This window comes from Orbicella franksi, chromosome 8 (genome assembly GCF_964199315.1).
Source record: "Orbicella franksi chromosome 8, jaOrbFran1.1, whole genome shotgun sequence".
Lineage (NCBI taxonomy): Eukaryota > Metazoa > Cnidaria > Anthozoa > Scleractinia > Merulinidae > Orbicella > Orbicella franksi.
Window position 1 is genome coordinate 13,560,758 of NC_138152.1, and position 23,888 is coordinate 13,584,645.

At 39.7% G+C, this 23,888-nt stretch overlaps 1 protein-coding gene and 1 pseudogene across 3 annotated transcripts in view; both read right to left on the reverse strand.

The window, feature by feature from the left end:
* Positions 1–5,087: 5,087 nt before the first annotated feature.
* Positions 5,088–13,140, reverse strand: LOC145494172 (uncharacterized; annotated as a pseudogene). Its single transcript, XR_014050242.1, has 8 exons — positions 13,048–13,140; positions 11,157–12,842; positions 8,485–10,162; positions 7,872–7,920; positions 7,423–7,645; positions 6,383–6,727; positions 5,694–5,918; positions 5,088–5,093 (listed from the first exon to the last, which is right to left on the reverse strand). The product of XR_014050242.1 is annotated as an uncharacterized LOC145494172 (transcript).
* A 5,444-nt stretch (positions 13,141–18,584) lies between these two features.
* The window catches only part of LOC145494683 (uncharacterized), a 34,623-nt gene continuing 29,319 nt past the window's right edge, over positions 18,585–23,888 (reverse strand). For both annotated transcript variants that reach the window (XM_081474231.1, XM_081474230.1), the window contains exons 12-14: positions 23,434–23,888; positions 22,184–22,430; positions 18,585–19,266 (exon numbers count right to left, since the gene is read on the reverse strand). The exon at positions 23,434–23,888 is cut by the window's right edge and continues 156 nt beyond it. In XM_081474231.1, the coding sequence (XP_081330357.1) occupies positions 22,399–22,430; positions 23,434–23,888 (487 nt within the window). In that variant the 3' untranslated portion in view covers positions 18,585–19,266; positions 22,184–22,398. The remainder of the gene's footprint in view (positions 19,267–22,183; positions 22,431–23,433) is intronic.

Consider the following 23,888-nt stretch of genomic DNA (forward strand, 5'->3'; position numbering starts at 1 on the left):
TCTTTTATCTTTTGTAAATATCTCTCCATACATACTAAGATACATGTATCTCTCATATGGACAAAACTAATATTAGCAGCAGCATAACCTTTGCATGAGTACTACACCGTCCCAATGGCGTGTCCAAGGACAAAGGTCTGACTCCTAGCTATTGTCAGAACTCGGTGTTATTGCACTACCGGTCAAATATAAGCTGACAATCACTCGAAACTCGAACGACTCTACTAGATCCTCGATCCTGGAAACTCGAAAACTTGGAGTATCGGGTCCCGAGTCGTTTCGATTGTGTCCAATGACTGTCTATAGTGAATACCCCTCAGTAACATACGAGAGACTTGTCCATTTCTCGATCAAATAACGTGCACGAACAAAGTTGTACCATCCAACAAGTGTAAAATGCACACAATAAAAACACACAAAACTGCTACTTTAACATACCCAGAGAAGTGCCTGACACTGAATTTAATAACAGTTTCATCAAAACTTGGAGGAGACTCCAAACTATCTGCAATTTCCGCCCATTCACGATTTTCGCCATCAGTCTGTTGAAGTACGACCCGAGTACGGACCAAGGAAGAAACAGGAATGTCTGACCCTTCTCTCACACAGGACGAAACCCCACGTTTCCGCATTTCTTAAAACGCGACGGAAACATAGAACTTCATGTTGCCGTTACATTTACGTTTTGCGGAAACCTGAAATACCAAGTCTTGGCAATGCTATGAAGTTTCCGTCATGTTCCCGGTACGGAAATGTTAAGTCGTGTTTCCGTCATATTTAAAGTGCACCTAAACCCCCAATTTTTTTTTTCGCTAAAACAAATCTACTTGTTATTTGAAATACTTCTACGAAAAAAATTTTGGATTCAGTTAAATCCTCGATTTTCTGTTCCCCAACGAAATCTCGAAAATAGCGCCAAAACACCGCCATTTTGTTTCACGACCGAGTTTGAGGAGAATGGGTCCAGCGGCTGCTGTGACGTCTGCCCAGGAAGGTCGAATATCTCACGTCCTCTCATTTCGTTCAGGCTGGTGCAATACACATTCGAAAAGTGAACAGAAATGCCTTCCAGAAGTGCTGTTGGCTGCTGCAGCAATATCCCAGATCTAAAAAAAGATATACCGTACAACTTACTGGCGATGATCGGTCCAAGAAAGACATAAACGATGCTTGATTTTGTTGAACCGAAACGAGCGAACTGAGTCTGTGAGAGCCATTTAAGAACTCTCAATGGAATTTTTTCCGCACACTTTCAAACGCTATTTTCAAAATTTTCTGCTTAAAGCCAACCAGCAATTTGTCGAAATACTACCGACAACCTATATCTTCCAATCCCGCAGTATTTATAACATAGCCGGCAAAGTTGTGTGATCGATCAAGAAGCGTTACGACCAAATATCCTGATAAGTAAATAGGTCGCAACTGTGTGCCGCCAACCAACACTTATTTCTCTTTCGATTTAGATGAAAGTCGAAGATTAATCTTTTAGAATTACATGATAACAAAATTGTTACACTCACAGAGTTTTTCGAAAGTTTGGAAATCAGCAGTGCGACAAACATTCTCTGTAATAGTGTCGAAAATATGACGGCGTAACATTCATGTCTGCGGACCGCTTAGGGAACACATCCTTTTCGCTTATCCGACAAATTTCACTGCAAACTTTGAAAAAAATTTACACTGGTTATTTGGAGTTACGACTTAAAACGTGTGAAATCGGTAATTGTATGAAATGTTTCCATCCCAATTCCGCCTTGCTTTCCGCGGCTTAAAAAATACAGGCCCAAACAATTCTACGATTTTCAATCGATCGAAGCCAGTGTTTTGGAGGTCATCAAGTCTCGAAAACTGCAACACTTACGTCGCTCTTACAAACATGAAGCATTCCAGAAAGGAAAACACAAACTGGATTTAAAAGAACAACCATACCTTGACAAAATACAATCTCGCGAAGGACAAATGTAAACGGGCTATAAACACGCGTGGGAGTCTTGTGTTTAGGTGACGAAATTACCATCCAAAGCAGTCCTTGAGTTTTCATTCCTGCTTTTCGTTTGCCTGCTCCTCCACTTCGTATCTAGCTTTCCATTCCTAATATACAAGCAGTTCGTCCGCAAAGAAGTCTTCCCCGTCGTCGCTTGAAATATTGCAAATTGCTCTCAAAGCTCTAAGCAGTGAGTTCACAGTTGTCGAACGTACGTACTCGATCGAAGTTTATTTCGGATTCTTCCCAGTGGAAACTTAACTCTGACTCCAGTGACCAAAAAGAAATGATTCTGAAACAAAATTTGGACGTTTTAGTCCCAAATATATTGGAACGATTAGTTTTGTTTTCCATTTTCTCAAGGAAATACAGAGAGCTGACTGAGGCGCCACTGTGTTTGGTTCCTAGGTAGACGTCATCAGCAACCGCGGCCCCAGACTCCCTAAAACGCGGTCGTGTAACATTTCAGGCGCGACTTTGAAAGGGCATAGAAAATCGAGGATTCAACCAAATTCAAAATTTTTTTCGCCCAAATGCTTCGAATAACAAGTGGATTCGTTTCAGCGAAAAAAACTTTTTGGGGTTAGGTGCACTTTAAGTTAGGGCGTTTCCGATGTTGCTCGTTTCCGTTATATTTCTGCCAACGGATTTTTGCTATCCTTGTTGAATCTTTGCAAAGAAAACAAACCGATTATGTTTTGTGCATCTTAATTTTGACAAAATTGAAACGTCAGGAAACTGCAGTTATCAATGAAATTATTAATATCGATTTTCAGAGCAACAGTCTTGAGAAAATTTATATATGAATTAGCAACTCCGGCTGGTGGTAAGACTTGCAAAGTAATAAAATTATGATTATAACACAGCATGAAATCCCAAATTTACCCATATTCATTTCTTGCGTAAAAGACAAATTCGGCGTTTCGTAAACATGCGTTAACGCAGGGACTGCGCAAAGACTCTGTAATTGATATTAAAGGCGCGTAAAGGGCGTAGATTGGGATGGTATACGTAATGGTCCACGGGTTACTATTGAGAGAATTATCAAAAGATGTGAAATAAATGTGTCTGATCGGTCATCAGTGATTTACATGTGTTTCTTCGTAAAGTCATTACGCTTCTTTAAGTTTCTTTAGGAATCTTTGCACACTGTAACTAACGGACTTTTAACGCTCTTTACGCACAGCTAGTCTTCACGCGTATTGAATTCTCCTAACGATTCTTTACGAACTGTTCTTTACAGACTTTTAATGGTTCTTACCCACTGTTATATACGACCTCTTGCTCTCTTAACCCACAGCCAGTCTTTACGCGTCTTTAAATATCTTTACGAATCTTTACGCTCTGATCTTTACGGACCTCTAACGGCCTTTACGAGAGATAACATGTTTTGTAGACGTCTTTAATTTTCTGTACGAATCTTTAAGCACTGCTCTTTACGGACCTTGAGCGGTCTTTGTGCACAGCTAGTCTTTACGCTTCTTTAACTCTCTTTAAAAATCTTTACATTGATCGATGGAGCCGTTTAGGTCATTTGAGCAAGTTGCATGTGGGTCGACATTTGAGACCGTCGTGTCAATTGAAAAGGGACCTTACGCATATACGACGGCGACGGCGAGGACGACGCCTAGTAAAAAATGTGTTTCTATTTTACTTTGGAATTTCTCATTTATTTAGATCTATTCAGTGTGTTTGTCGGTATTAAAACTTGCCCCTGCCGAATATGCTACAGATACGTTCAGTTCCAAATAGAAATACGAAAAATTAGCCGTCGTGGTTCACGTTCTCCAGACAACGCAGAATTTGTTTTTTTCACGTTTATGTTTTGCAGAGGACGGCAAAGAAATGTACCAAGAATTATAATGCACGTGCACAGCCATTGTTCTCCTCATTAAACCTTTTGTTTGGTGACGTTCTCGTTGCCGTTGCCGTCGTGTTTTGCGTAAGGTCCCTATTGGGTCACTAGAACCCATCCGCGATTGAATTATGATGATTTGATTTTGGGGTTGCTGGCCCATTTACCGGGTTGTGCTATTTGCATGAGCTGCTGCAGTTGAGTCATTTAAGCCAACTGGGTTACCTGCTAGTCGTGCTGCTGGAACAGCTTGGATCTTTTGAGGCAATTGTGTCATATGACCTGGTTGGGTAATTTGATGTAGCTTGGACAACTTGGCCAATTGAGTCATTTGGGGTAGTTGAGTGTCTTGAACTGGTTGGTACATTTGAGGCAACTGGATCACTAGAACCCGTTGGGTCATTCTGAAGTTATTTGGTCACACTAGCTGGTTGAGCCATTTGAGCCAATTGAGTCATTTAAGGAGGTTGGGCCATTGGAGATAATTGGGTTGCAGGAACAGATTTGTTCATTTGACGAAGTCAGGTCACTTGAGCCAATTGGGTCATTTGAGGCGGTTGAGTCATTTGAGATAATTGGGTCGATGGAACAGATCGGTTCATTTGAGGCAGTCAGGTCGCTTGACCCGATTGGGTCATTTGAGGTGGCTAGGTTATTTGAGATAATTGGGTCGCTGGAAAGGATTGGGTCACTTGAGGCAAACGGGTCATTTGGTCTGATTGGTTCATTTGAGGTGGTTGGGTCATTTCAGATAATTGGGTCCCTGAAACAGATTGGATGGGCCCGGCTAATAGCTCCCTGCCTTTTATTTCTTTCCGGGGAAACTCTTGTACCTAACCCAAAAAAAATAAACAAATAAAAAATAAATAAATAAAAATGGATAGAAAACAGAAAACGCGACATATTTTTTTTTTACAGACGTCATCCGAAATACGCGGGAGACCAAATGGCCGGATAGTTAGTGTACTGGACTCCGGATACAACGGTCTTGGTTTGAGCCCTAGCCGGGTTCACTGTGTTGCGTTTTTGAACAAGACCCTTTTATCTCTCAGTGCCTCTCTCCATCCATGCAAGTGTATAAATGGATACCGACAATTGAACCAGAGAGACAGGCAGACAGACAGAGAGACAGACAAGGAGAAGTAGAATGATTTTTAGTAACCACAGAAAGGCGCGGGCTGCTCGATTCGAACGAGGACTTTACCAGCCTACATACCAAGACACCTCTATGTACGTGTAATGCAACGGTCATCCCTGTAAAAGAGACCGAATATCACTAATCACTATATATAAATAGGTTTTGTCGAGTACACGAGTAAGTGCGCGGTGATATTTCAGCTCGTCTTCTTGTCCACTTAGGTAACTCTAGCAAAAAAATGAGGAACTGCACTTAGCTTAATATTCTCTGAACAGTAGCATCGTCAAGAAACCGATAATCATCAAAATTGCAACCGTGCTTCTAACTTTAAACATCGGGTATAAACTGACCAAAATTAGCTACATGTACATAACGCTTTATTTCAGTTCTGAATGCTCTTAATAGGGCCGTGGCTAGTAACAGGCAAACCGAGGCACTTGCCTCAGTCTTTATTTTTTCCTGGCGTGATATCAGTGTTGTTTTTAATTGTAGTCATCATAAACACCCCCAAAATACCTAGGAAGATGATTTGTCCATGGGCATCGCCTTAGTCATAAAATTTATTTTCCTGACTACCGCCTTGCTCAGTACGTTTTCGTTTTTCGTTTCTGCTTGCCTGCTCAGATGGGAGCAGGTCGTCGGTGAAATCTCAGCTACACTTAAGCCCAATTGAAAGTTCTTCACCACACAGTTGTTCATTAAAAATACACACGTACCTTAACAGTAACCTCAAGTTGTTCTGTTGCATGTACAGCATTTTCGGGAATGATAACCTTGACCAGTGGATAGCCGGGTAAGAAAAGGCTTGTCGACTCAGTGGTAACGGTGAACATGTAAGACTTGAGACGGCAAACCACCACAGATGTGGAGCACTGAGTAATCTTAGTCTCAGCAACAGAAGGAGACAGTCAGGAAATTACTGCCATATGCTTGCTGGAGGTCTGAAATAAATAATGCGCAAAAGAACAGTTTAATAACATCACAAATATGACCATACTAAGGTATCTGAATCTTTCAAAACAGTACAAATATAAACCTTAAACTGTGCTACAGTATGTTAAAGGTCGGAAAGATATGACTTTTAAACTTCGTCACTTGAAGTTCTGCTCAATTCTCCCCAATCTCAAAACCTTCCTTGTTCAGGATTTTTATCAGCTGGTTGGTGTTAGGTACTACTTCCTTAGTATAATTTGTGCAGTATTAAATTGTCTAAGATATTTCACTAATTCCATTGTGATAGCAAATGATAGTTAACTAAGGTTAAAAAGGAGTCGAAAATTAAAGGATTAGATTAAAAGATTTAGATGGATTGTGAAATACCATTTTGCAGGAAATACTGCCTGGTATTTTTCCTAAGGTAATGATCTTACATGCATATGCATTGATAATCAAGGGCAGCCTTTACCTGACAGGGCTCGAAAATCAACTGTTTCATCGACCTCCACCCACTCATTGATGTCCTTGTCAATCAACTTCTTCACTACCACCTCATACCCCTTAAGGTCCGCCGCACTGTGAGAGATGGCCAAAGTGACCTCCTTATTGAATGCAAGTCCTTCAGAAATGCCAGCTGATAGTTCAATTACATCGCTAACTATGGCTTCATTTTCTTGGAGAGGAGGGAAACCTGCTGAAGACTCCCATCTGTGGAGGGTCATCAGCCTATCCTCGTACACAGCATCAGGTAAATATCACGTGTGCCGCCACCTCTTTAAGCTCCCAGTGGCTGCCTTGTTTGGATACAGTGTCTATCAAAAAAAAAAAAAAAAAAAAAAGGCTCACAATGAGGCTTCCCAATGATCTGCCGTCGACCGTCGAGCATTACCTAATGTATGATGTATATGTTAGTTCAAAAGGTATACATTTTTCAAAAGAACAGACTGATCCGGAATACCAAAAATTGAAGGTTTTTCCTCTACAAGGTTAATCGTTTATGCTCTACCTTCTATCAAATTCGCAACTCATGTTGGTAGCCAAAATTTGAATCTAAAATACAAATTAATCAAAGCAAATTTTCTTCAAGGCTGATAAGAGTGCGTTAAGTACACACACACACAGAAACCACCCTAGTAAAACGGGAATAATCCTATACGTGAGTTCCTGGGCATTTGGAATTCAGAATTGGCAGCTTTTAGCCCATTTACAAGTTCTTTTATATTAAAACTATTCGTAGTATCAGTTTTAATCAAAGTTAAATCTATAATTGATTACTAAAAGAACGATCAGATTTATTCCACTGAGCAAAGGGACATTCGTAGGAGCTGAGCTCTTAAATCAGTCTCAAATGCGTCAACCATCCTGAATACTGCTGGGATAAGTCAGGCAGAACTCAGTAGCTTTTGACACTGATAGAAAAACGTCGTTCTCATGCAGTCATGTACATGTTCAAGTGAACTGTGCACAGAAATAAGGCTATCCAAAATTGTCAGACAAAAAGAAATTTACTCGAGGATCAAGCTTATGTCTTCTGTTTCAGTTGCCTTAGCTCCGACTTTTGTTTTGTCCTCGGATTCGACTTCACTCTCCTCGCCAGGCCCGATAACATCTTCCTCTGAGTCAACAACAATGTCTTCTTGAGATACGTCCTCGGCCTCCTCGTCAGATTCTACGACAACCTCCTCTTCTTCTTCTTCCTCTTCCTCAGCTGATTTAGAAGTAGGTTGTTTGACTAAAGAACATCAAAATGATAACAACACTAGAAATAAGAAATCCAATAAACTGGAAAGTATAGTGAGATGCTCCACCCTTGAATAATCCATGCCCACGCAAGTGGAGTTCATCTAAGTAACTCAAAGAAACGCGTAATTTTACTAGAAAAAAATAAGTTAAGTCGTATTGAAGGCTCAAAACATTGGGTTTTAAAACATACTTTTTAGAATTCATAGATAAATTACCTTTTGTTCGCAAGGTGGCTCCTGGATGTTTCCCAGTCCTTACCAGGGTCTTAACAAAAAAAAGGTAACCGGTTAGGTATATAACTTCCGAGATATACTAAAAGTTTAATTGCTTATTCTCACTCCTTTAACCAACATGATTATTATTGATCCTGATGGTTCAATAAAGACGTTGACAGTTACGACGCAGAACCACCACTTTTTTAGCCACTAGAATTTAGGTAATTAGTGAAAAATTGCTTTATTGTAATGACGACAGATGGAAAACGTATAGAGTGGTGCAATTCAAAATACGCTGACCATGTATGTAGCTGAAAGCTTGGTTCCTAGTCACTCTAATGGCCAAAAAAACAACTTCTAGTTCTAAACCAGGCCTTCTTGGCCAGCACACTGCAAAGTCTCGGAGTACTCTTGACGTCACTCTCCAGGCGGTTTATCTTGCATATCCTGCATGAACATTTGTACACAAGCAGTAGAAAAACAAAACAACACATTTAGTACAGCTATAATTTAAGAGAAATGCTCTAATTAAGAAACAAAACCGTTTACAGATTCAGCAGAATAAGTATAGCCTGCCTGTATACCAATCTTTATAAAGTAAGGAAAAACCTACCTGTAATGCCTTGCCGTAAATGTTCTCTCTTTCATGGTCTCCAAGAGACGAAGCTAGCTGTTTGACGTCAAAGAGGAACTGTTTCATTTGAGGGGGTTCCATCATAGCCTGCTTTACCTCCTATACTTTCTCATAAAACTCAGTGCTTCGTTTCCATATCTTCTGAACATTTCGTCTTTTTTAAGTTCCTTACATAACCGGAGGACTCCAGTGATTGTTCTTTCCCTTGCCACACCAAACTCCTTCAACCTCTCTCCACCTTTCCGTTCTTCCCACTGCGTTTACCAAGTACGCAACAGGCTCTCTTGGAATTCTGGAATAAATTCCTCCTCACCAGCATTTCGGTACAGCTGTTCTACCTTGGTTTTTAGCGTCGCTTTGTCGTAGCCATCTTCTTTCTCGCCGACAAGTCTGGTCTTACAAGGACGTTTTTGTACAGCGCCAACTTGATGTTTCGGTGCTTCGCGAGTTTCTCATGCTCGGCAAGGTTAACGCAAAGTTTAATTACCTTGTCCAAGATCAAAATTCTTTCTTTCAGCATCTCATTAAGCAATTTATTATCTGTTTCCTGATCAAACTCCTCTCGAAACTCGTCCTCGCTTGCACTCCGCATACCTTCCTAGAACCACAAGGCCTCTTTTTCAGTTTCATTCTTATCTTTCTTGTCACGAACCAAGTACGATAATGCATCAATTATCTTTCTGTTGTAATCGGTGAAACTAAAATGCCCAGAACGTTTCTCTTCATCCGAAAAACGCTGGCAAAATTCCAATGCATTCTTTCTAAATTGTTCCTTTTTGGAAAGAAATGATGGGATGTATCGTTCCATCTTTCTCCCTCTCGCCGTTTCGTTATACATGTCCTCAACACCAGTGATAATCTTTCGTCATACTTCACTATGGTTTCCCACACATAACGACTTCTCCATTTTCCATGCTTCAAGGAACAAATTCAAGGCTTTCTCGAATTCTCCAAAGTTGGCCTGAAGCACTGCTCGCTGAAAGATGCTACGCACGGTCAGTGGGTGATACTCAAGAAGCTTCATCCTTGTGCTGTAAACCCTTTCTGCAGGTTCAACTGCTTCTGAATGCTTCTTTTGAAACATGAGAGCATTGGCAAGATTTCTGCAGAAGTGAGCTTCGTCATGAAACCCTGAAAGTTTGAGTTCGTTCAAAAGTCTCAGTGCATCTCTGTAACACTGCTCTGCCTTCTCATAGTCTTTTTGACCCTCACACACTGTGCCAATTTGATTCTCGTACATTGGCATGTCAAAGTGGTACTCTGAACCAGCCAACTCCTTTTGCATGTTGTATGCTTTATTGTAGAACTCAAGTGCTTTCTCCGGTTTGCTGAGGTGGAAATGGCAGTTTCCAATCGCATTGTAATTAACACCTTACAAGATCGGTATGAGCATTAAGGAGTTGTTCTATGAGTTGTAACGATAACCTCAAGGTTTCTAGTGCTTTCTTGTAGTCCCTTTTCCTCCAGTAGGTTTCCTCCTCAGAGTACAAGAGAAGTCCTTTGCTAAGCCTGAAGGATGCACTTGATTTACCTTGAACTTTCTCTAATGAGCAGGATGCTTCTTTCAACGCTTCAAATGCTTGCTCAGTTCCGTCAACATCTAAAACTTGTCGAGCTTCCCAGCATTTTAACTGCGCCTGGGATAGAGAACCCGTACACGAACAAATAAACTGCATATAAGACGAGATCATGATAAACAAAAAAAGTGACTTTGTCATTTCATTTGTTTTCCTTTTTTACAAAAAAAGGTAAATTTAGAGCAGATGCACATACATTTTGCTGGTGTCTTCACTACTCAAACCAGGGCTCTTGATCAAACCTGATTTCTGAATCTGGAGATCACTGCATAGAAGTCCTTACTGTGTAGGTGATCCCATCACCTTTTGCTCTATACAGGAAAATCAGGATGATACTTAAGGTAATCAGTTATAAATAGGATTATAAAAGAATTACATTTCCGAGACATCATTTCAATTATATAAATAAATATTGCAATAGATAGGGAACTTTCTCTTGATACAGCGTATTAAAAACTGAAAACTTGAGCCTCAAAACTCAATTATTACAAGGATTGAGTATCGAGTCGGGACCATAACCTTAAATTCTGACTGGCGCTGTAGCTTCTTTAAAGTTAGAGATGTATTATTCTACCGAGCACCATCTCTTAAGTTCAATTCCTGATGTTTACCACTATACAGCAACTCAAAAGCAAGGAACTAGCGCACGAAAAATGAAATTTAGGCTTAAAATTCGAACCAAGGCACAAGCTTAACCACTAAAAGGTAAAGCAGTCACTCGGTGATGTAGCGCTCTGAAAGAGCCACATACCAGCTAACTTCATCATCAGCTTATTCCCTGATCTGTAGACCACTACCACTTTTATTTGGGAGCCCCAATCCCTCCCACCCAGCTGCCACCTTTAGCTATATGAATCTTGAAAGACCAGTCTATATTATAAAATTCATTATTCTTGAGGGTAAGAGAGTCTTGCTGTTCATGATAAAATAGTAATTTAAGACGACAATAAAACAAAAACAATCACCATGATAATGACAATAAAAATAACATTCGTAGCAAGAAACGGTCTCCAAAACAAAAGATAACGAATCAGCAATATTGTTCATTTTGAGACTACTGGCCCCTACCTGACAGTCCGTCATCTTCACACATCTCAGCCCAGGAATGAAACAGCTGGATTTGTTTGTCTTCAGTTAGCATAGCATTGAAAAGAGATGCAATTAAGGCATTCTCACGAAACTCTCCTGGAACACTGAAATAGGGTGGTTGCAAGGAGATCTCAACAGTGAACTGATAGTTTGCTCTGTCAGTCTCAAAAAATTGGAATGCTCTAACATACTCAGGCCCTATCAGTTTTGCAATCTTTTCCATCTTTGTCATAAAGTGCTGATGGAATCGTTCCTTGGCTTCCAAGTAAGCCATGTGGAATTTTGCTTCTTCCTTGATACTCTCAGCATATTTTCTTAAAAGTGGGTGAATGTCATACATCACTTCCTTCTCTTCTTCATTAACTAAACAAATGATTGCACTAGTTACCAGCCCCTCCAGCTGAGCTAGAGCCTCTGCCTGATTTTCTGGGCTTATACCAAGGATCTTAGCAGCTGTGGAAACAGAGAAAGGACCACAGAACAATGAAATTGATACAGCAGACACTTTCAACCTATCAGTGAGAAGGGAATTGAACATTTCTCTGATTGTGGAAAACTGGCTATATCTATTCCTTCTTCTTCAAAATTGAATGGCTTTTCTTTAGCATCTTCTTTCAATTTTGATTTCTTTGGAGTGGCACCTTTCCCCTTCTCAATCCCAGCAATGAGATCATCGGCAGCTTGTCTTTCTTGTTACAAAATAGCTGCTAAACCTTTCAAGAGAAGTGGTATTCCTTTGGAGATGTTAATTAGTTCATTCTTCTGGTGGGCATTAACATTAACCATTCCCTTGGAATTCAGGATTTCCTCTGAAAAGGAACTTTCAAGAGGTTTTACCTCAAAATTGTCCACCTGTCTGGCACCTTGCAAATGACTCCTAGTTGTCAGGAGCAGTTTAAATGACATTTTATTGTCTTTCTCATCAAATTCTAAAAGCCTCACTAGAAATTGCACAAAAGCCGTTTTCAAATTCTTGCCTTCCTTCCCTTGTCCAGCGATGAATTGTTCTACATTATCGAGTAAGAAGAGAACTGGCTGATTTAACACTTGAAGTTCCTCATGAATTTTTGTAACAACAGAATTCTGATCAACGTAGTCGATGGGAACAGTTAGTCCAAGGGAACTCATCTAGTTGAGGTAAATGTCCTTCATAGTTTTAGCTTCTCTTAGATCACAAACGAAATACTTTCTTTCCCATTTGGAACAAGCGCTCCTCGCTAGTGTTGTCTTTCCTACTCCTGCTGATCCAAACAAATTCACAACCAGCGACTGTTCTTTAGTTTCAAGCTTTTTCGTAATTTTCTTGACTTCATCTTGTCGCCCCGGCAATTCCTTCTTTAAATCAACTTCTTGCTCCCGAGAGTCCTTGAAACTCTTGATCATTTCCTTGATTTGTTCTTTCTGTTTCGATTTCGGGGCGACAAACTCTTCGATCAGCGTGAGTTTGTTGTCGGACACAAATCCATGCTTCCACAAAAGTTGCAAACTTGACAACAAGTCTTGATTATCGAGCGAATTAAATTTGCCTCCATAATTCCTTTTCAGTGATCGGAATACATGTTCTGATTCTGCTGGATTAAACTTGGAAGATATGTTTGTAAAGAGTTCTTGAAACTCTGGTGGGCTTCCGATGACTGCCGCCACGTTTAATCGTACTGCTGACCGAAATACCTGAGCCGCAAAGCGGACAAACAAACGTCATGTGGGCGGAGGGAAGAAATAGTTAAGCAGCCTCTGCACTTGCGCCTTTTGGCGAGTGCGATCAGCTGCTTTTCAAAACTTGACATAGGAAACATTTTCTTCCCATATAGAGATACTGATACGCCTGAAAATACAGCTTTGCGTGACGCTACAAGTTACATACATACATACATACATACAGACCGTAAGTCCAACAGACTGTAAACAAGACGGTTATCGGTTCGTTCAACAGTCCAAATCGGATCGTCAAACCTTTTTTAAGTGTCATGTAGGACTGTATTCGGACCGTATTCTGGCAATGAAATGAATCGAATTAAGACGAATATCACGATGTCACGACAATGAATAATTTAATCTGTCGCAATGAAAGGAATGGCCCTTTCTTTGATCTTGGAAAGCTTGCATGACAAAAGATTTCTTAGAATCCGTGACCAACTCCCCGGAATCGAATCTATAAAAGAGGGCTCTTGATCTCGGGACTTTGCATCATTTCTGTTATTCACATTAGAATATTTATTAATAATTGTTAACAGGACATTGTGGAATCCTGTTCCGTCCAAAATGACAATTGTCCAAAGTCGCTCAGTGTTGTTGATAAACACAAAATTAAACAATATTTAATTAGCCCCTTTGTCAAAATATGGCAGATTATTACAAGGGTCTTGGAGAAGACAACAATTATTCTTTTTTAATTGTTTATCTTTCAAAAGCACAATGTCACATCGTTCTTCAAACTGGTCTGGAAGTTTCTGATCACTTACTTCAGTACAAAAAGGCAGCTGTCGTGGCGAATGCTTGCATTATTTCTGTGAACAATGTCTTATTTTCTCGCTCCAAATTAAACGATTGCGTAGCGGTCTTGACTTAGTGAGGGGGTGAATAGGGGTATGCAAATTTACCGATCCGTGCCTTATTTTCACCAAATCCCTGGATCCGCCAATTTTTTTTTTTTCAAATCCGAAACCACAACCACATCCGGAAACAGAAGTGTAAAATTTCAATTGTAGACTGGTAAATGTGAATACCAGTGTTAATTTCGCACAAATAGTAAAGAAGGCAATATGCTTGATGACTCTAAGACAGTACAATTCCAATTAAAGAATCACACCTGAGTTTAAATGAACTTCGTTTGAAAAAAGAAATAATTTGGATGAACTCATTAACACACCGACCAAGGCTGAAGAAAGATCTATGATCCAAATTTCGTTTAGGACCCAGATTCGAACATCAATACACGCACAATCCGGAATCCGCGCCAAAATTCACAGGTGATCCACGATCCACTGCGTTTTCAAAATCCGCGAATCCGCTCGATTTACCGCAAAAATCCACAATCCGTGCGCCTTTTAAGGCCAAATCCGTCGATCCGAAAACCTATTCACCCCCCTCCTTAGTAAAATCGCTTACTACTAGTTACTCCAACAACTACAGTTAAAAAGTACATGGTAGGTTCCTGAGGTAACGTTAGCCTGCAATTTACGACAAATGATAACAAGCGTAAAAAAATATTTATTTTTTTCTCAAGCATCTGAGCGGGCCGGAATCCTAAATCCTCGAATTTGATTGGCTAATCTTACGCACGTGACCGGTCCAGCCTTTTACGATACGGCCCACGTGCCGGATTTTTTTTCCCGCTGCCTAAATTTCGCTCCTAAAAGTTAGTGCGTAAGATTGGCTAATCTTAGGCACGTGACCGGTCCAGCTTTTTACGATACGGCCCACGGGCCGGATTTTTTTCCCGCTGCCTAAATTTCGCTCCTAAAAGTTAGCAGCAATCGTCAATCTTTTGCCTTTTTCACGCATCCATCGACGATTAGTCAACGCAAGTTTATCTCTGTTCACTTTAAAATGGCAAGGAAAGTCACTGTAAGTAAATTCAGTAGAGTGTTTTGAAGTTGTAAGAGTTTGCTTTATAATTGTTTGTAGCTTGGCGCTGTAATGGCGCGTAATCCTGTGTTTCTCTCGTCGTAAAATTTGAGTCAATTTCAGTCGAGTTTACCTCTGATCGTTACTGTATTTAGAAGAATTTCTGTGGAATACACTTAACGAATTTCCTCGCTTTCTGCTATTCAATTTACGGTAGAAAAAATGACGAAGTGATTTTAAAAGCAACGACTGACAGAAATTGTTTTTGTAGTAAAACTTCAAACTTCGCACGAAATTTCACACCGCAAAAACAACTTTGGAGAACATAACTGGTGAAATAAATGCAACTAACATAAATATATTAGTTAGAAAAAAAAATCTGTCTGTCTTTGTCTACTATCTGAGATACTTACTCGTTACCAAGATCTTTTTCAAATCGTTAGCAGACGGCGCGGAAGCCGATTCAATGACAAGGGTTGCGTAAACAAACCCATTTGTAATCTGTAAAACCAATTTTCTGCAGGAAAAAAAATGAACATTTTATTTGCCGGCTTACGGTCGGTCCGTATGGTGAAAAACTGTGACTTCGGGCCTGAAAATGCTGCCCGAGGCAGCAGACCTCGGGCAGCATTTTCAAGACCTCGGTCACAGTTTTTGACCATACGGACCTCCCAGCCGGCAAATAACACATATATATTTTTCAACAACATTGTTCTTAAGCGGAAATGTTGCTTATTACGCTTGAGTAGTTAATGTTCTCATTTGTGAAAATACATTAGCCTTAGAATACAAAAAAACAAACTTGCACAGTTATTCTAGATCTAAGATACTTAGTAGGTCGTGGTACTTATGCACTAGTGAAAATCATTCCCTGTAAACTTCATCGATGGCGCGGAATCTAATTAAATCATGTCTACTCCAATATAAATCTCCCACTTCGTTTCCGTTCCAGCTGCCACCTGCGTGACAAACAATCTGTGTATAAATGTCCGCCTTCCTGTAAATTTCAATGAAAGGTGAAGGAAGACAAATGACCGGAGGTCCTATCATATTGTGATCATGCAGACGGATTTTTTTTTCGTACGGCTTCAAAAATTATCCGGCACCTTAGAAGCTGACTTTGTAGACAGGGGGTCTTTGTAACGATCCAGCTTTACACATCTGCCGGGTGTAATTGTAATTACAAGTTTATCCTCGATGTGTGCTCTGATAAACATCATTCCAGGAGATCTATGCACTTCAAGCCTTGCCGATTCGATCTCTTAGGCGAGACGAATTTCGGGATCAAGGGCTGGCTTCATTTCCTTTGTGTCCAAACAGTGCGGTGCAGTATTCTAGAAGCTCGTCTAAGCTAAGATTAGACAAAGCAAATTCTTGCCAATTATCTTGACCTGCTTCAGAATTTCTCGGCTTTACTTTGACAACGCAGTTGTCCAGGACTGATGGCCCGAAACGTCCTCCACAATGGAACAAGGGTTTGGTTAAAGTGCGCTCCAGGCTGTCGATAAGTGGATCATAAATTTTGATCTCTTCGTTGGGAAGATACAAATATTTGACGTGATGACTGTTGACCACATAGCCCAGTAGAGGACTGCGTATCGAGTTTTCTACGGCTTGGTTGTAGTCAAGAGTTGTCTGGTCGGTCTATTTCGGGTGCTGTTTATCGAACGCTTCAGCCATTTTGTGGGTTGCAGCATCTTTTCTGCTGTTGTGTTCAATGCTCATTTCTTAGGGCCTCTTCATATGAGCCCGGTAACCGGGACGAATTTTGTTGTCTGTTCATATGCGAAATTTCAGCCCGGTCTACCGGGATAAAATCCAAGAAACACAACCAAAATGGTGGAACATAAACTTGGATCGTTCGCGGCTGTCGCAGCTTTGTGGACTCTAGTAACTTTACTAACAAAGCTAATTTGCCTACTCCTAAAGTGGAAATACATACATGGCAAAAATTACGCCATTTTGGCCGCTATGTTGCGAAAGCGAAGCTATTTCGTCTAAAAAGTTGCGTCCCGGTTACCCGAGCTGGAGTGTTCATATGGGAAAATTTTCATCCCGGTTACCGAGATCTTGGTCGCAAAACCCGAGATCTCGGTAACTGGGCCAGCCCGGCTTCTCATATGAACACATGGAAATTTTTACGAAGGAAAGATTAGCGAGGCGAGATCTCGAAAACCGAGCCAGCCCGGTTGACCGGGCTCATATGAAGAGGCCCTTAGTATTGTTTCGAAACGAGCTAAATATGATTGACAGGTACATGTAGAATTGTGTGATTGGTCATCTTAGGCGCATAGCGAGGTCAGGCCAAGCTATCAGCCAATCAGATGAAGCGACGAATTTCAAGAAAAGATGTGCACAGTATCCGCCGTTTGTGGTTACCAATTCCAAGAAAAAAAAGGTAAATAACAACCTACAGATTCCAAGAAACGAGGAAAATTAAACTTGAACTCATCAAATAATTCGACGAAAAAAAGTTAGAAGACAAGAATGATTTAAACGTTTACGATAACGCGAATGGAAACGTAACATTTCTATTTGCTAATGCTCCTCCTATATTATTGACTAAGGGTAAAATTAATTAAGATGGCTGCAAAGTTATATTTTTGTAACGTTTAATAAACGAGCAGCAGTGTTTCAAAATCACGAGGGGAAGGCGAGTGATTCTAGACCTGATAAAAAACGTGACTGCGAGTTTTTTTTAACTTCTCCAAATACATTCCTAGAAAAGCGTGTCCCAGTAGAGATGATAACAACGATGAAAATAAACATACGAAAAAATATTACGTAGGATATCATTATGCAAGAAAATCAAATCTCACACTTGTTTGGAACTTTTCCTCTACTGACGGAAGAGAACATGGCGTCCTGTTCCAGAGGTTTTTGGAAACCTGAAAATGCCGAGGAAGAGAAGAAGTTAATCGAAAATGCTACCCCAAATACGTGTGTACAACTGAATGGTGAAAGGTATCCTTCCCGGTCTCTGTACATCATGGTGTGTGGAATTCAGCGCTTTCTGGAAGAGAAAAATGGTAGTGATGACTCACTGCTAATGGACAAGAATGAGTACATAGCTAGGTAGTCGTTTTAAATTTCGTTTGCTTTCTCCTGGTGTGTTAGTAGCAGTTTTGTCTGATGTTCGTGTATTATTTTGCAGGTTGAACTCATTTGAACGGGTTTTAGACGCTGAAATGAAGGATTTGACAGCAGTTACTTTATATTAGTATTCTTTATACCTTATTTTCCTTTATTTTCGCGGGTCTTTGAATTTCGCGAACTTAATATAAAGACGCGCGAAAAATAACGACCGCGAACTTTGATGTCGGGAAATTGAATGTCTTCCCCCTAAGCAACCATTTGAAGAGATTGAAGGTTCTATTGACATCTCCTCGAGCGGACATGTAACGATACTCTCGATACCCGATAATGACTCGGAAGAACGAGAAGACTTTTTTATTACTGTAAGACTGACTTTAAGAGGAGTACAGTTTCCTAGTAGAAACAGCACATGGGTTTTGTTGCAACTGTTGAATAACGTAATTTTTGTAAAAAAGAAAAATAAATAGACATTGAAAAGTCAATTTAATTTTCGCGACATTAATTTCCTACAAACACAATTTTTCTCCTCGATCGCGAAATTAAAGAACCCCGAAATGTGCCGACATAAAATTTTCGCGAAATTTAAGTCCCGCGAAAATAAAGAAGAATAAGATAATAAGAATTCTAATGAGGATGAAATTTGAATATAAAGAATGCCAATGCCGCAAAATACAATCAGCCCCGCTCTCCCCTGGGACTGAAATCAAATTTCACCCTGAGGCTTTTTAGTTAGACAGTGTTTTGCCGGGGTATAAAACATCTGCACGTGAGTGATTTTAGAGAACATGATAGGGTGTTAGGCTCATGAATTGTTAATGAGTTTTTTAATTATCCATAAACACGCAAGAAAAAGAACGAGACCAATATCTAGCCATGTTGACCGAGCGAAGTTAGTCAGTAAGGGATTTATTGTATGGGAAAAAGAACAGTTTTTCTTGCGGGACACAGTGAGTAATCAAGATAGCGTCATGTTACCTTCACGGGGAGCCAATCACAACGCAAGATTTGGTTTACCTTGTCCACTCACAGAGCTAGCCATAAATAAAGAGTATTTTTAATTCATTCTTTTTATTGATGTATTCACGTAATCACTTGATAACAAAAACAGATAATATCAAATATAAGCTGACAAAAGAAGCGATACTCATAGGACAAAAACAATACGAAATATACTTTGATTCTCATCGTCTATTCATTTTGCTTCAATGTGAATCATTTCTCGGTCTATTTACTTTCCAAGAATGAACATCTTAGATTTAACTACCTTTGGGCTATATCCTATATAATTAATATTAACTGCAGCTTATCAGCTTCAAACGTTAAACGTTGAACTTCATGATAGCCGATTTTTCTTGGACGTATGCATTAAATGACATACTGCCGTTGCCAAGGGTACTTTCAAAAACAGTCTTTCAGTCTTTCAAAACTGTATCTGTGGAATGAAACAATGAAATGATTGAAAATAAATAAATAAATGAAACAGTAAGGGAAAGGTAGAGCTAGCAGGCAGGAAGGAATAAATAGTTACGCCTGGTCATCGTTAAAGGAGCTCACTCATGGTATTTTGAATTATTTTGTCCATGTAAAAAAATCACCTTCAAATTGAAGGAAACCTGAAAATAGTAGTTTACTGAAATAGAAAACACCAAAAAGAAGATAATGAACCATAAATGAACAAGGATGAAGAAGATCAAGACGGATTACAAACGATGAACATATTTAGTTTAGACTTTGACGTAGCTCCTTTAACGTTTATTATTATTATTATTATTATTATTATTATTATTATTATTATTATTATTATTATTATCATTATTACCACTGCCACTGCCACTAATGGTAATGGGAATGGTAGTGGGAGTGGGAGTGGTACCATTACCATTATTTTTATTATTATTATTTATTATTATTATTATTGTTATTATTATTATTTGTTATTATTATTTATTATTATTATTATCATTATTATTATTATTATTATTATTATTATTATTATTATTATTATTATTATTGTTTTATTTTTCATCACGGGAGGAGGAGGAGGAGACCTCATAACAAACCAAAGTACCTTCGCTGGTTAATAAAAGAAATACCCGGGAATAACATATACAACTCACATTTATTGTTTGCCGGGAAAAAAATTTGAGAAAAGACCTAAATCGTGCCCCCTCTGATGCGCCCTGCGTGTGAGTGGGTAAAAAAAAGTGATTGCAATATAGACGAAGGCGAACTGAAAATCGTATAACAGACTACTGTCTTACGCGCGTGGCCTTTTCTAAAAGTATATCTGTGCCGTCCAAATTCGTATTGTTGTCTGTCTGGGAATTTGAAACCGCAGGTTATAACACCAAAACAATTCTTCTACACGACTGATGTTACATGTAATTTAACAAGCGATATATTCGGTTGAAAAAGCGATATCTCCATACCGTGGACCTCAAAGTCCACACTTTCTTGTGAATGAAAGGTTGTCATGAACCCGAAGCACGATATCATTGCTTCTAAGTCATTATTATTATTACCCTCTTTATCATCGGTGGACTCTTTGTGCTGTCTTAGTTCTTACCATTTCGAACTCTTTAAGGTTACAGTATACCTTCAGATCGGCAATTTTCTTCAAATTTGGATTTTTGGTTCAAACTAATGGTCGAAGAGTAATCTCTAATTTCTGAAAACAAAATTGAAAAAAACCTAATATTGGCGGAGAAATGGATGTTTTACGTTATGGCCGGAAGTAAAAGTTCCCTCTTGATTGACAGCCCTATAACGTGTATGCAATCAACCGAGACTACCTTTCGCGGGAGTATTACCGATATGGATACCACGAATTGGCTGGCTACTCAGTTAATCAGCATTGTTAATCCAAGCATTTTTCGCATTAGATGCAATTCTGTTAAGTTATAAGTAAACATGGACCACGGAAAACTCCGTTTACCAGTTCGAAAAAGCGAAGAATGAATGAAAATACATCAATGAGTGAAGAAGCGAAAGTTGGCCTCGCGGGTGAAGCGACGGACGTATCAAGCGGGCAAAAAGATCGAGTCAAGAGAAGAGAAAGGTTGTGCAAAATTTGGGAACTCGACAGCGATAACAGCGATGTTTACAGTGACTCTTTTGTTGAGATCGATACCGATGAATCGTCTAACTCATCGAGATCCACTGGAATATTATCCATGCACATTTGCTCTGCCGCGCTTTCTTTTGTTTGTTCTCGTCGCCCAGCTACTCTAGCGTTCGTATCCTTTTTCGTCTTCCCCATTTTGCCAAACCAGCTTCAAGAAAAACCCAGCTGCAGAAAAATTATCTCTCCGCCTTGAGCGCATTGCGAAACGGCAAGGTTTTTTTGCAGATTCACGCGTAAATTTCACCGCGAGTTAATTGGTAGTAAATTTTCTAAGCCCTGATTGGCTCAGTGATCTGAGAACCCAGTTGAAGACGTTTGTGGGCGGGGTTTGTTTGCGAAGCAAGATATTTTTCTTAGCGCTGTTTTCTCGGATAAATTTTTTCGCTTGAAGCAGACACTTTACAGAGTTACAACTCAAACGGAATTTGTTTGTTTGCCCTCAAATTTGGACAGTAGCTAGATTAACATATAAAAAACAAAAACGTGTCTGCGAATTGTTTATTTCGAAATATTTTTTCTCCGAGAGCGATTTTTGTACGATCACTTCACATTTTTTAAATCCTATTTCGAAAATGTTCTGTAACTTTTTACTACAATTGAATATGGAAAAACGCAGACACGCTTTTTTAGCGCTTTTTGTCCTGAAACCGAGGAAAAATATAAATTGGCGAAAAACAAAATTCGCTTTGACTTGTAGCTTCCAAATAGTGATTAGGACGCTTGCATTTAGTGGCCGTGAAAAAATTGGCAATTCATTTTATTTCAAAAGTTTTGGTATGGTTTGATAGCCAGCTCTATAAGCTTTAATTTGATATAGGGGCTTAGGTATCTACAGCTTAAACCGGACGCGCTGCATCGCTTGGACGCGAGACACCCCTGAAGGTATACGGTAACCTTAAATGTGCGTTTTGGTTCTAAGTTCGAAAATTTACCGTTTTGAAAACGACGACATGCGACGGCATATTTGTTCTACCATTTATTTTACTGTTGAGCTTAAATTGAAGGAAATCCGTCACTGACGAACTAACAACGGGAGAAGTCTTATAATCATAAACAGCAAGCCGGGATGCGTGAAGCAATTCAAAGGAATTATCCCAACTTTGCTTTTAACACAGACTACACCATAAAAGGTGCATGTTCAACCACCATCACCCCTCCCACGTATTTTCAAATAATTCGCCTACAAAAATGTTCGTTTGTTGTAATTGGCGAGCATGACACTTACGTTGCCTGCTGGTACTCCATTGTTGCGTTGACACAAAATTCTCCTTCTTCTCAAGGTTACGTCTGTTAATGTTCTACTGGTGTGGTCGCTGCACATGGACAGAAGGCTGCATCTACTGTGATCCGCTATTCGTGTGCTTAGTTGTGCATTGCTACGGTGCCGAGGGCTGCAAATACATGCACACGTCCATCTGTAACATAGTTGATGCGACTTTATCAACTAAGGCTGGTCTGGGGTGTGGCTGTACCTAAGAAAGAGCACGAAGCAATGATTACGTAGTCACTTGAGAAACAAATGGTTCTTCCTACGTGGGACTGCTAATAAATCGATAAACTACTCAAGTTCCTATCAGCTGAAAAACTCACCAAATGACTTACATCAAGCAATTCTCACCTAAATTTTTCTATCAACCACCAACTGTAAAACAACTTGCGTGTTTTATTTTTTGTTGTTGTTCATTTTCAACGAGCGTATAATGTTCCGCTAAGAATTTTTTGCATCCAAAGAATATTGAAAGTCATAAAAGTTCTTCCGAAGAGCAATATATTTTGGCTTCAAGACAAGAAGGAGAAATGTCCCTTGGATTGGCCGCCCTTCATTTACTCACATCCATACGTTGCCACTTATCCAACGTGGTTGCCCCGTGATGGGGTAGCAGATATCATGCCCTACTAGGATGCGGGGAGACGTGGGTTTGAATCCTGCTCGGGACGCGAATATTTCGAAAGCCACCTGTAAGTTATTTACAACTTTGTATCATTGGTTTCCAGAGGGTTTGAAGTATGCTTAGTTTACAGTACAAGACACATGACTCGACGCGATACATTCGGTACACGGTATAAGTAGAAGAGTGCCCAAGAAAATCTTCTTTAAATTGACGCAGGTAAGAAAAGGAAAGAATTAGAAATGCCCATGGAGTCAACTCTACAGTGAGCCCGCTTGCTACATTTATAAATCAATTAATATGACTATCAAAACTCGAAGCTTGACTCACATGAATTACACCCAAACAGTCTTTTTCCCTTCATGACCACAGAAATTTAGAGTATCGCTTAAAAATAGAGCTATAACCAGGATATAACATATTTAAAACTAGTGAAAGACATTCTCTTTAAAAAATATTAAAACATAAGCTTTCGGCTATCAGTCTATAGCCTTTAGCGTTATAGGCTATAGACTGATAGCCGAAAGCTAATGTTTTAATCTTTTTAACCAGAGAACGTTTCTCACTAATACCAATTAATTCATACCATGAACCATGTACCGCAGCTTTTCTACAAGCTTTTCACACTGTTTCTCCCAGCTGTACTCCTTTCCATAGAGTTCCCGTAACGCTTGGATCTTTTGCAGCCATTTTCCATGTTTTTCACGGACATCCTTGATTTTCTCTGCCCAATCTTTGGGCTCTTTGGAATCCAAAATACAGAAATTGCCGATTTGGAAGTCCCGCAGTGCCTTAGCAAAGCCTGAATTGCCGCTCACAAGAATAGGCAGACCTGCAGATAACGCTTCAAGAGCAATCAGACCAAAGCCTTCGGTTCTTGACGGCATAATGGCTAGGTCAACTTCACAAAACAAGTCTTTCATTTTGTCTCGGCTATCTACAAATTTTCTAACGGTCAGCTGCTCTTTCGCAATACCACATTTGAGTAATTCTCCTGCTACTTCGTCTTCCTTTCCATCAGGTGCACCCACAAATAAAAGA